The sequence below is a fragment of the Myotis myotis genome, unplaced genomic scaffold, assembly GCF_014108235.1.
Source record: "Myotis myotis isolate mMyoMyo1 unplaced genomic scaffold, mMyoMyo1.p scaffold_m19_p_2, whole genome shotgun sequence".
NCBI lineage: Eukaryota > Metazoa > Chordata > Mammalia > Chiroptera > Vespertilionidae > Myotis > Myotis myotis.
The window spans coordinates 156,947,907-156,961,085 of NW_023416324.1; the positions used below are offsets into that span (position 1 = coordinate 156,947,907).

Genomic DNA, 13,179 nt, shown 5'->3' on the forward strand with positions numbered 1-13,179 from the left:
TCTATGTATTGGGTAAAGCTGCTATGTCTCCTAGAGTTGGTAGAGTGGTCTTGTGTAGTAGGTGTACTATAGGGCCCAGTGGCTCAGCCTCCCCAGTCACCTAGGTGTGCCCTTGTACGGGCTGTGTGCACAGTCTTATTGTAGATGAAACTTAACTGCTGTTGGTGTCACTGGGAGGAATTGACCTCCAGGCCAATTGGCTGTGAGGACCAGCTGCAACTATAGTGGGAGGGGTGCTGTGCAGGAAACATCCCTATGGAGCAGGACTTGCTTCAGTGGAGTTTTGGTGCTCACTGAGTCTGCCCCTTGAGTGTGTCACTTGTGGATGTGTAGAGCTGTAATCTGGTATGGTCTGAAGCTGTCCACCAGGTGCACTGGCTTGTAGGGCCTCCAGGGAGGTGCAAAGTCAGCCACTGCTTGGGGCCACTTGACAGGAGCTACAGAGAGATCTACAGATTCCTCCTATTTGTATCAGGTTTGGAAGTGCCCAGGTGAGGCCCAGCTGTGAAGCAAGGCAGGCTGGTGCTGGTCTCAGGTCTTGAGCCTTTTATTGATAGGTTTGAGGTATGCTAACACCAGCTACAGCTTATATGAGAGACTAGCAAAGTCTAAAGCCTGAGCCAGGACAGGCCATTCATATGGAAAAGTTACAGGGACGTCTCTTCCACCCTAGGTGGAGTTGTCTGGTGTGGGGCTGGGAACCCTTGCTCTTCAGGGCAGCCTCCGTAGGGATTATCTTCTTCTGCATTAAAAATAATAGACCACGTGGGTGCTGGATCACCCTGTTCCTCGCCTCCACCCCTCCTAGCAGTCTCAACGTGCTTTCTTCTTTACTTCTGTAGTTGTAGGACTTCCATTCAGCCAGCTTTCAGGCAGTTCTGAATGGTGGTTATTCTGTATTTTAGTTGTAATTTTGATGTGGTGGTGGGAGGTGGCAAGTACCAGTGTTGACCTACCCCGCCATCTTGGTTCTCCAAGTATCACTTCCTTAAAGTCCACTGATTATGCCATGTAATGAAACCAGAGTCATTCTGAGTTGTGCAGGATATAGACATAAGATTATGAGGCTAGCCCTAACCGGTTTGGCTCAGTGGATAGAGCATCGGCTTGCGGACTGAAAGGTCCCAGGTTCGATTCCGGTCAAGGGCATGTACCTTGGTTGCGGACACATCCCCAGTAGGGGGTGTGCAGGAGGCAGCTGATTGATGTTTCTCTCCCATCGATGTTTCTAACTCTCTATTTCTCTCCCTTCTCTGTAAAAAATCAATAAAATATATTAAAAAAAAAAAGATTATGAGGCTATAATTAAAAGTATAAAAAGAAAAAGGAAATTCCAGGCTTACTCATGCTTAAGTATATTTGCAATACCAAACATACACGTTTATTATTTTTATCTGTTAGAGATTGGTTCACATGGTTGAAATGTAAATGGTGGGAAAATACTATGAATGTGCATAAGTACTGCTACAGCAAGGCCTCAATTGCAGAAACTATTGTTGTTACTGAATTGCTTTGGGTATAAATATTGTACATATCTAACAGGGAGCCATAACTGCTTTTAGGTCTCAATTGTAAACTAAAAGCTTTATATAAAAGTAGTACAATTTTGTATAACTGTGCATCAGTGGTTCAATAAATTTAAAATTCCAGATAAGGCTTGCATTATTGAAAAAAAAAAGGCTATTATGGACTTCTGCTTCCAGTCATTGTGAAATAACTGATATTAGAATTTCCTTCCACGTGTAAACAAGTAGAAAACTGATAAACAAAATACTCTTTAAAGAAAAAGGAAAATATGATTCAGTAACAAGAGAAAAAAAGAAATCTGTCAACAGACACAGATCCAAAAATGACAGAGGTGACAGAATTAGAAAATAAAAACTTTGAAACAGTGATAATGAGACATATAAGATAAAAAAAAAGAACCAAATAGTAATTGTGCAGTTGAAAAATACTATATGTGACATGCAAACTTCACTGGAAACCTAACAACAGATAGGCACCACAGAAGAAAGAATTTAGTGAACCTAACGAAAATTGCAAGAAAAACAATCAACGCTGAAACATGGAGGTAAAAAAAGCTAGAAAAACATGTACATGTGATTGAAGTCTGAAAAGGGGGTGAGGGCTGGGGAACATACATAAAAGCAATCTGATGAAAATTCAATGTAAGGCTCAATGAACCCCAAGCAATATAAATTTAAAAATACCACACCAAATCACACCAATAAAGGGACAATATTTCCCCAAACAAAAAGAGATACATTATATACAATAAAACTGACAGGCAACTTCTCATCAGAAATAACACAAACCAAAAGAAACTGAAGCCTTTCTAAAGAAAATCTGGAAACTAAGAAATCCTATATCCATGAAAATTTCCTTCAAAAGACATTATTAGGCAAAGAAAAGCTAAGAGAGTTTGTCACCAGGAAATTTATACTATGAGAAAATACTTCAGGATGAAAGAAAAGGATTCCAAATGAACATTCATATCTACACAAAGGAATTCAGGCCACAAAAATGGTAAATGTGGCTAAATGTGTGACATTTCCCACTTGCTTTTAAATTTCTTAGATAAAGTACTATAAAAGTAATGTAGAAGTAAAACATGACAACAGTAGCACAAAGGACAGTAAGGGAAAATAGAAATCTATTGTTGTAAGGTTCTTACTCTATATGTGAAGTGATACATTATTTGTAGACTATGACAAAGTAAAGATGCCAAGTTTCAATCCTAGAACAACCTCTAACACATGCAAGGAGGTATAGATTTAATAGGCCAATAAGTGGGGGTGGGGATACTCATATCCATAAAGTGACAGTAAAAGAGGGGAAAAATGGAATAAAAAGGAAAATGTCAAGGTGGAATATTTAAACCCAACCATATTGATAATTATACTGAAAATAAATGGTGTAAATGCTCCAATTAAAAGGCAGATATTGACAAACTCAATTAAAAAAAAGACCTAAGTATATACAGCCACAGGAAATTAACTTTAAATATAAAGACTCATAGGATGTAGAAAGACATACCATACACATACAAATAAGAAAGATGGAGTACCTACATTAATATTAATGAGAGTACACTTCAGGACAAGGGAATTAAACAAAAACAAAGAGGGACATTTCCTAATGATAAGTCATTTTAAGATGAAACTTAAAATTATTGTGAATACCATGTGTTGTTGAGAATGTAGAAGTCTCATATATTGTTGGTGGGAGTAAAAAATAGTAAAACTGCTTTGGAGAACAATTTATAAGAACAATAATTTCTTATAAAGCTAACATACACTTATATCACCAGCAATTTTAGCCATAGTTCTTTATCAAAGAGAAATATAAACATAAGTCTGCAAAAATACTGTAAACAAACATTCATGAAGCTTTACTCCTAACAGCCAAAAACCAAAAATAAGTCAAATGTCCATCCACAGGTGAATGGATAAACAAAGTATGGTATCCTATATAATAAAAGCCTAATATGCTAAGTGTCTGGTCGTCCATTCAACAAATCAAAGCATAATATACTAATGATATGCTAAGGACATTCAACTGCTCACTAGGCATGCACTGACCACCAGGGGGCAGACGCTCTGACTGGTGAGTTAGCTTGCTGCTGGGGTTCAGCTGATGGGGACCAAGTGAAACAGGCCGGACATGTTCTGGAGCCCTCCCCTGGCCAACCTCCTGCATCCCTCCCCGGCCCCGATCGTGCACCGGTGGGGGTCACTCAGGCTGGCCTGTGCCCTCTCACAATCCGGGAACCCTTGGCGGATGTCAGCTGGTTTTGGTTTGATCCCGCAGGCCAGGCTGAGGGACCCCACTGGTGCATGAATTCGTGCACCAGGCCTCTAGTATTCATATAATAGACTACAACTCAGCATAAAATGGAATGTGATTAAAGCAACAACATGGATGAAAATCAGTAACATGATCTTGAACCAGATACAAAAGAAACATACTATATGATTCCATTCATATGAAACTCTAGAATAGGAAAAACTAATCTGTAGTGACAAAAAGAAGAGCAATGGTTATCTGAGACAGAAGATGAGAGACTGACATAATGGGGAATGAAAGAGTGATCAACTATTCTTGTGTACCTGATACTATCCTTGCAAATCCATAAATTCTGGCACAATAGGATATTTGGTTACCTAGACCTAACATAAATATTTTTGGTGTGATGGAAATGTTTTTATTCTTGACCAGGATGGTGGTTATATATGTTGGTCAAAACTCATTAAACTACATACTTAAAGTGGCTCCATTTTATTGCATGTAAATTACCTCTCTACGAAATTAATTTACAAAGGAAAATAGACTATTATGTAATTTGTGATGCCTTTTTTACACTAAATACAACCCTAAGTTTATCGTTCTTTTTTTAAGGCTAGCATTAAAAGTATCAGTTTATCAAACCCTAAAATCAGAATTATTTTATTTTATATATATAACATATGTAGTCTGAGAAAGCAAAGATATGATATAAGGTGCAAAAGTATGTAAGAATGCAAAGGTAAGACATAATTGAGAGACATTTAAAACATTTTTTTCAGCCTCTTCACTCATTCACTTAGTCTAAACATTTATTGAGTTCCGATCTTCAAGGAGCTCTTGGGCAGAAAGACTTGTACATAAAACAACTACAATCAGCCAAAACCAATACAACAAAATCAATATAGATTATGTGTGAGGTGAAAATGCCACACTGAACTGGAGTGAGGAAGGGATTCAGGAAGGGTTCTGGAAGGAGAGCCAAGAGTTGATTTTATTTAAGGAATCTAGGAAGCAAATGAATTAGAAACACATTCTGCACAATGGTATGAAGTGGAAAACAGCATGATTTGGATAACTGTAACAGCTGAGTTGTTAATTCAGAGAATAAAGACTGGATCAATAGATGGATGGCAAACTTAAAGACTAAAAAGGATTATAAAGAACAAAGATTCTGAATGCATCATTTTTTAAAAACTTTTAAACTGTAGCCGAGTTGACTGGAGCATCATCCCATACACCAAAAGGTCTTGTTTCACTCTCACCGCCCCTTCCTCCCTCTCTAAAAAATAAAATCAATAAACATATCCTTGAATAAAGATTTAAAACAAAACAAGTTATTTCTGGATTTCCAAAAAACCAAGTTCCTTTATGACTTACAGGAAATAAAACTGCACAAATGTTTTATGTACTTTTCTGTAAGTATGACATTTCACACAATTAAATTAAAGGGAAGGGAAGATGTTAAAATCATCACACCATTGGGAAGAATATGTATTCTCAACCATCCATAATAGAATAAGACCTTTCTATTTATTGAAAAAAAAGAAAAGAAAAAGAAATAAAGCACCTATTCTTCAGTTCATTATCCTGAATCATTGTGGAGGAGCGGTGCTAAAAAACCCAATCAGAGATCAGCCTACACATCCTTTTGGGGGTGCTGTTCACCTCTTGTGATTAAATTAATTTGTTCATTTGTACCCAGTCCACCCACACCTGTTTTAACATTTTTTCATTCATTTAGTTACAATTTATCAAGATACTAAATAATATCAAATCGGGAATTAATGATTTATATCTTCAAGGAAAGAAAACAAAGGCAAGAATCTGACAAAAGCTATGAAATAAATACAAGTATTTCTCTCACAGCCTTGTTTTTCAATAGGTCAACACCAGAGGTCGCCAAAATTCAGCAATTCAGCTGCATGAAGCTTTTAAAACTTAACCCTTAACCTAGGGTTCCTGGATGAGCTTCAGAAAGCCCAAGGATCACCTCACATCATATGCAAAATTCAGGCATGTATCATTTTCAGGAGGAGAATCCATGCTATGAATAGATTTTCAAAGTGGTCCATGATTGAAAAGCTATTAAAAGTTGCTTTTTCTAGTTAGTAATAAACACAGAAAATTTTAAATAATATAAGGATGAATTAAGCAATCAAATATTTTGTTTATATATTACACATGATATATATTACAAGTAAAAATCAGTACCACTAGATGTAATGGTGTGTACATACACATTCTGGGGAGTGAAAAATAGAAAAAAGTTTAATATGTTGTCCTTGCAATCTGTTAATAACACAAGAGCTCTATAATATGACAGCAGAAGAAATGTCACCAGGTAACATATAATTAAACTCCAAATGCATGTTGGCAAAGATAACGTCACCGATCTATCAAAAACTTAGGAAAACAGTATTTTATACTTATTAAACTCTGATTTAATTAATATCTTTGATCTCTCTGAGACTACTTGAGAGTGAAAATGTTAAGCTGGAAAAGGAGAGTATAGGCACACAGGTGCTGAACAAACCATAATACAGAGATAACTGATAATCTCAAAGTGTTTGCTAAAAAATACGGTAAAAATAAGGTTGAGCTGTACTTAAAAGCAAAGATCCACCATAATAACCTTGACTATTTTAGATGAAACACAAAGATATGTCAAACTAATTTGTACTGGGGCTGGCAAAAGTAGGTTTATAGTTATTTGTATTATTATCTACTAGAGGCCTGTTGCACGAAGAGATTCGTGCAACAGGCCTTCCTTCCCCTGGCTGCCGGCACCGGTTTTCCTCTGGTACCCGGGACCCAGGCCTTTAATCCAGCCACAGTGAGGCTTGGCTTCTCCAGTCTTCACTCTGGCCAGAGCCTTCAGTCTTCGCTCAGCACCCGCATATGCAAATTAACCGCCAGCTTTGTTGGGTTAATTTGCATAGTCATTCTGATTGGCTGGTGGGCGTAGCAGTGACACCAATTTGCATGTTTCTCTTTTATCAGTGTAGATTTATATTATAATTATAAACCTATTTTTGCCAATCCCCTGTATATTCATGACAAGATTTAGGGGCTGTTTCCTTTAGTTTGTTGTCACTTTTTAAAAACCCTAACATTTAAGAAATATTAATGGGTTCTGGATAATCATTTGCAATCAATTTGATGATAGTGAACACTAACTTTAATCCCAACTAAATGATACAGTCCACAAAAAGAACTCCATTATATTAAATAGCAAACTGTCTTACAAAAAAATTGTACTTAGTTATTACTATACTTTGAATTTCATCAATAAAAAGATCGGTGGAAATTTATGTTCTCTCCTTATAGCTCTCTATGATTTGCATTTTAGCCCACAAAGCCTGACATATTTTATCTAGCCCTTTAAAGGAAAAGTTTGCCAATGCCTGCATTAGAGTATTAATCTGGATAATGGGGAATACATAGGTTTTAAGGAAACAAAAAGATTAAAATATTTGAATTTAGATTTGAGTATAGTATGGGAATCCAGAAGGAAGGACAACTGTTGAACAAAGGTAAGAGGTAGTTATTCAAATAACGAGTGTAAATATCTTAGTGGTCTCAGGTACAAGCCATAAGAAATTACATGGACAGCAAAGAAGATTCTTGAATACACACTGATCTTTTCAACCACTCTTGCATAAACTGATATCTAACAAAATCACCTTATCAAAAGTAACATTTTTATAAAATGAAGTACAAGGATTTCAAAGTACAGTGGGGCCTTGACTTACGAGTGTCCCGACTAACGAGTCGTCTCTTGGCCAATTTTTGCTTTGAGTTGTGAGCTAAAATTCAGGTTACGAGCCAGTTTCAGATACCCGACTGCTAGTTGGCGCAGCGAACGTCACAGTGAACGCCACAACATCAGCCCAGCATTCAGTTCATTGTAATGGTGAAAATTGATTTGACATACGAGTAATTTGAGTTACGAGCTCCATCACGGAACGAATTAAACTCGTAAGTCAAGGCCCCACTGTAATTTAATTACCGTCCTGTGTACACCTGGTAAAAGCTACCAAGGACTTATGGCTCAATACAATAAAACTGAACTCAAGCTGTGCAGACACAGAAAGTAGCCATCAGAAGCTTGAAGTATTCAAGAAAATACTGAAAAAACATCTGTTAGGAATGTAACTAAGAAGTTTCTGGCGTTGGATGGAGGACTGGACTATGACCTCTAAGGAGATTTTTCAATTTTTCACTTCTAAGAAACATTTAGAAAATCCTATATAATAAAGGCCTAATATGCTAAGAGTCTGGTTGTCCGTTCCACCAATCAAAGCATAATATGCTAATGATATGCTAAGGCTGCTCAACTGCTTGCTATGACGTGCACTGACCACCAGGGGGCAGATGCTCAGACAGGTAGGTTAGCTTGCTGCTGGGGTCTGGCTGATCAGGACTGAGCAAGACAGGCCAGACATGCCCTAGAGCCCTCCCGTGGCCCCTCCCTGGCTGGCCAACCTCCTACATCCCTCCCTGGCCCCAACTGTGCACCGGTGGAGGTCCCTTGGCCCAGCCTGCTTCCTCTTGCAATCCGGGACCCCTCAGGGGATGTGGAGAGCCAGTTTTGGCCTGATCCCGCAGGCCAGGCTGAGGGACCCCATGGTACATGAATTCGTACACCAGGGCCTCTAGTCAATAATAAAGTCAGTAGGAGTTGCTGCTTTTGCCAACCCGTAACCTTAGAATGAATCCATCAAGTGATCTCAATACATACATTTTAGATTTTTTAAAAAGAAGGGTGGGAAATTCTTTAAGAGCTCAAATATTAAAAGCTTTTAAAATTTACATTTAAAAATTCAATTATAATCTCACCCCTACTGTTCTTAAGATAAACATTAATTCCCAAGTTATAATATTTTGAATCTGGTGTTGTTAATGAAAGTGTTGACAGACATAAAAAATAACATTAAACCTATGATCAAAATTCTGTTTTTATCTGTGTCCTCATACGTGTAGATATTCAGTCTTCCACTTTATGAATATTTATATATTGAATAGATACGAGCATCTCCTATGTATTCAGCAAAGTACCAGGAAGGGAGAGTACATGGTTAGAAAAAACAGACATGGCTTGTTTTTATTCACTTTATATACATTTAGTCATCTTCTAGTTTTAAGTACTTTAATTAACAGAGATATCCCTTCTTTGCATCAAAAATCCAAAATGGCTTTTCCAGGATCATCCAACAGAAGAATAACTCAGAGCCCAAAAGGCTGTGTTCTTACACTTCCTCTATAGCAGAACTTGCTATGTGATCTTGAATCACCTTCTCCATATTTTTTAAGTCTTCCGTGTGTGTGTGTGTGTGATGCATTCTTAGAATATAGTAGCAAAATTCCATCCAATTCAAAATTCCAATTCAACCTCACCTTGATTATTTCCACCAATTGATCCACACCACTGTCCCCTGGAAATATTGGTTGTCCTAGCAACAGTTCAGCCAGCACACAGCCTGCAGACCATACGTCTGAAGAGAAAAACAAAACAAAGGCTGATTAATACCGTGTAGCTTAAGTTGAGTTGAAAAATATTTGTATAAATTATTTAATTTTACTTTGATCACAGAAAAAATCACAAGCAAAAGACTGTACAATCTAGAACAAAGGAAAAAAGTCATCAAATTATTCTTAATGCATTTTAAAAATTAAGTGTTAAACTTACTAAAGGGGAAATCAAGACCAATCATAATATTCCCCCAAAAGGTAAAGTCTATTTATTATCAAATATCAGGTGTCAGAGTCTTCCACAACCAAGACAGGTAATTACAGTACCAAAACATAGGGCAAAATTAGCTACTTATCATAGTTAAAAATAAGGCAAGTGACACAATCTCTGCACAATCTCTGTAAGCACAGCGTAGCAACAATCTAGAGTTCAAGATCCTGTTCACAGAGTTTTAAGTCAATGCAAGTTCTGAGAAAAAAAATTTAGGACTATTTTGACTTTTATGTTGTAATATTGATAGAAAAAAACCTCCTTAAACATATTACCATTTTAAAATGTAAAAACAGAAGAATATACTTTATTTCAGAAATAACAAAATAATTCATTTTTTTAATATATTTTCTTGATTTTTTACAGAGAGGAAAGGAGAGGAATAGAGTTGGAAACATCGATGAGAGAGAAACATCGGCCAGCTGCCTCCTGCACACCCCCCACTGGGGATGTGCCCGCAACCAAGGTACATGCCCTTGACCGGAACTGAACCTGGGACCCTTCAGTCCACAGGCTGACCCTCTAGCCACTGAGCCAAACCAGTTATAGCACAAAATAATTCATTTTTAAGTCAAGTGGAAACCTTAATCCCCGAGGGAAAAAACTGCTAAAAATGTAATTAATAAATTAAAACATAACTTAAAGCATACATCTGGCTTACCCCAAAGGGTCCTGGTTTAAATCTATTGCCCTGGAATAATTACTAACAGCATATACTTCCTTTTAAAAGTATTACCAAATGGGAAGATAAATTATATGGTCACTCTACGTATAACCCACCATTAAGTCTTCCTTCAAGGTTAAGCTAATTTTCAGTTTCTGGATGCCTGAGATTGCTGGGTTTTGTATAAACCAACAATCAAGTGCTTTAGACAGATGAACATAATCATTGCTGGGCTTTCCCATCTACCAGCAGGGAGGAAGAATAGTAAAATGGCACAGGACAACAAATAATTTAAGAGGTCTGATGTGGTAAGATGCACTATGAAGAGAGAATTGATAAAATTCATTTAAGAAATTCAAGTTGATTTTGTCCAGTTTCAAGTAATGACAACAAAGACACCTATTTTGCAACCATAGACCAAAACCAGCCCTCCTTGATATATTAGGTAATTGTTAAATAAAGCAAATATGAAGATCTGCTAGGAAATGTTTACTTTACTCAAAGCCTATAGTAATACTAACTCTTAAAATCAAGTGGGAAAATGTATCTCTTCATTAATGTAAATGATTTATTTTGATCTAGGTTTAAAAATATCCCTTTCCCCAGCTAATTAGATGAAAGGTAATATGCATTAACTTCTTTCCTCTGTAATACAGAATTCACCTCAGAAAACAAGTCTAGAAAAATTGCAGGGAAATAATTACACTTTCATAAAACAAAAATGGGAAACACTTTCTTAGGCATGATTCAAGGTATAAATATGGGAGACAAGGAGTAAAACATTAAGGAATACTATTGCTTAGTGGTTGTCACAGAAGATTAAATCAAAATATTCAGATGGCAATTATACTAGTGGTCTTCAATACATGTTAACTCAGGCAAATTACTAAAATCAAGATATTTATCATTCACTTTCTGGCAGACACCAAAATCTCTTCTGCTCTTATTACTTCAGAGGACAAATGGATGACATTCTCCAAAAGAATAAAACAGAACTAAATAAAAGGCACAAAAAAGTAAAGTGCTTTGGCACTGAATTTTCTGGTTATTTGGAGTTTAAGCCAAAACAGTATTCTGTTTCATACTTTAATTCATGGTAAAAGCAATCTTTCAAGGGTATCTAGTTCTACAAACTTACTTCACAGATAAGGAAGTAAGTCCAAGATTTGTCCAAGATAAAGCTACTGAATAGCAGAAGTAGGCCTGGATCCCAATTCCAATGTCACTATCATCACAGAATACCTATTTCTTCACAGGTCTGTAAGCCTATTCCTTATCTTAAAGCAGCCATTTGTTTTCATTCTACCATTTCTTAGTAAGACAATATAATCAGAGCTATCAGTCTTAGCTCTAGTTACATCCAAATATGACAATAAACTAGTCAGAACCAGCTACTCTTTCACTTTAAACATCGTTTAAAATATTTCTAGAATGTACTTGTATTAGTACACTTCTAAATAATTTTGTTTTTGTCTGTTTACAAATATTATAGTGTGTTAAGAGGCAAGTGGCCTAAGTATAAAAAGGGAGTCCAAATATAGGCTTGTTAGGGTTTAAAAGGCCTCAGGCTTAAGTCGGTGGCATAATGGTGAGTCCCAAGCCTAGAAAGTCAGAAGTTAGAATCTGGCTTTAGCCATGCAAAGGAGGCTACTGGAAAACAGGTACTCCAAACATCCAGAGAATTGGTTTCGAATAGAGAAAACAGACTACACTGTCCTTTTTTTGTCTGAGAAGATTCCAGAGAACTTCTGGGCACATGGACACTTATAGAAGTAATGCACTTAAGAGGGTCAAATGTTTATATAAACATGCCTTAATGTGTCAGAAGATGTAGTCATAACTTTCTGAAAAAAGCAAATTGCATTTACCTAGGCACAACTCATCCCAATACCTGGTATGCAGATGATTGGTGTATACCTGAATAAAATACAAAGCAGCTGGAAAATACAATGACATCTCCAAAAATAAAGTGCTGAAATTTGGTCTCTGGGAGAGTCAAGTTAGCAAATACCACAAAAAGAATAGTACCTTACACTTCTATAGTCCTTTCACTAATGTTTTATTAAATCATTAGCCACTCAAAGAGGTATGCAGAAATGTTAGTAATCTCCACTTTATAGCTTAGCTAAGTAGTAATAAATCTGGGACTCAAATCTAGTTCTACTAAACCAAAATATCCTTATGTGCTCCTTAACATGTCATATAACATAGCCGTGGTGAAACTTTTGAGTATTACATATCACACAAAAACACAATTATACTCTCTATCCTTCAGTGTCACAGGTCTCAAGTATGGTCTATTGAGCCCAGCCGCGCTCCCCCCCCTCCGCCAACCTTTTCATTGTTCCTGAAGGGCAAAGCTACTTTCAAAAGAATACTAAGATGCTATCTGCATTCTTCACTGTGTGCATATTTGCACTGGTGGTGTGAAAGAAATGGTGGGTAAAACTGCTGCTCCCTTGGCATTTTGCCTTTTGACATTATAAAATTGGTGGTGTATTTTTGTTTAGTGGTCTTTGTTCATATCCGAGAATTTCTACTTGTATCAAAAGACAAAACTTGTCCAAGTTCTAGGTTTTTCCTAGATTTCTGTTACTGAAGTTTGGGTTTTATTGTTTGTTTGCTTGGTACTTGTAAGCTTTTGTTTCTGTTTTTGACTAAGGAATTCTCTTCTGAAATAATATATAACAATAAAATAACTTTGACCTCCACTTGCACATAGCCTAAGGTTGCATCTTCTTCCTTAGCTTCCTATTCATGTCCACATAATCATACTCTCCATGCTCACTCCTACTAATGGGCAAAAATAAGATAGAAGAGAAGGTTAGTAAAGATTGGAGGAAACTATCTCTATTCAGTTCCTTCTGTCACTAAAAATCTTTCATGAAAACTTCTACAGACTTAGTGGGTTTAGCCCAGGGGTGGGCAAACTTTTTGACTCGAGGGCCACAATGGGTTCTTAAACTGGACCGGAGGGCCGGAACAA

At 36.8% G+C, this 13,179-nt stretch overlaps 1 protein-coding gene across 9 annotated transcripts in view; it reads right to left on the reverse strand.

The window, feature by feature from the left end:
• Positions 1 to 13,179, reverse strand: part of GSK3B (glycogen synthase kinase 3 beta) — a 175,504-nt gene that overhangs the window by 54,765 nt on the left and 107,560 nt on the right. For all 9 annotated transcript variants that reach the window (XM_036348928.1, XM_036348932.1, XM_036348930.1 and 6 more), the window contains one exon: positions 9,184 to 9,281. In XM_036348928.1, coding sequence (XP_036204821.1) covers positions 9,184 to 9,281 — 98 coding nt within the window. The remainder of the gene's footprint in view (positions 1 to 9,183; positions 9,282 to 13,179) is intronic.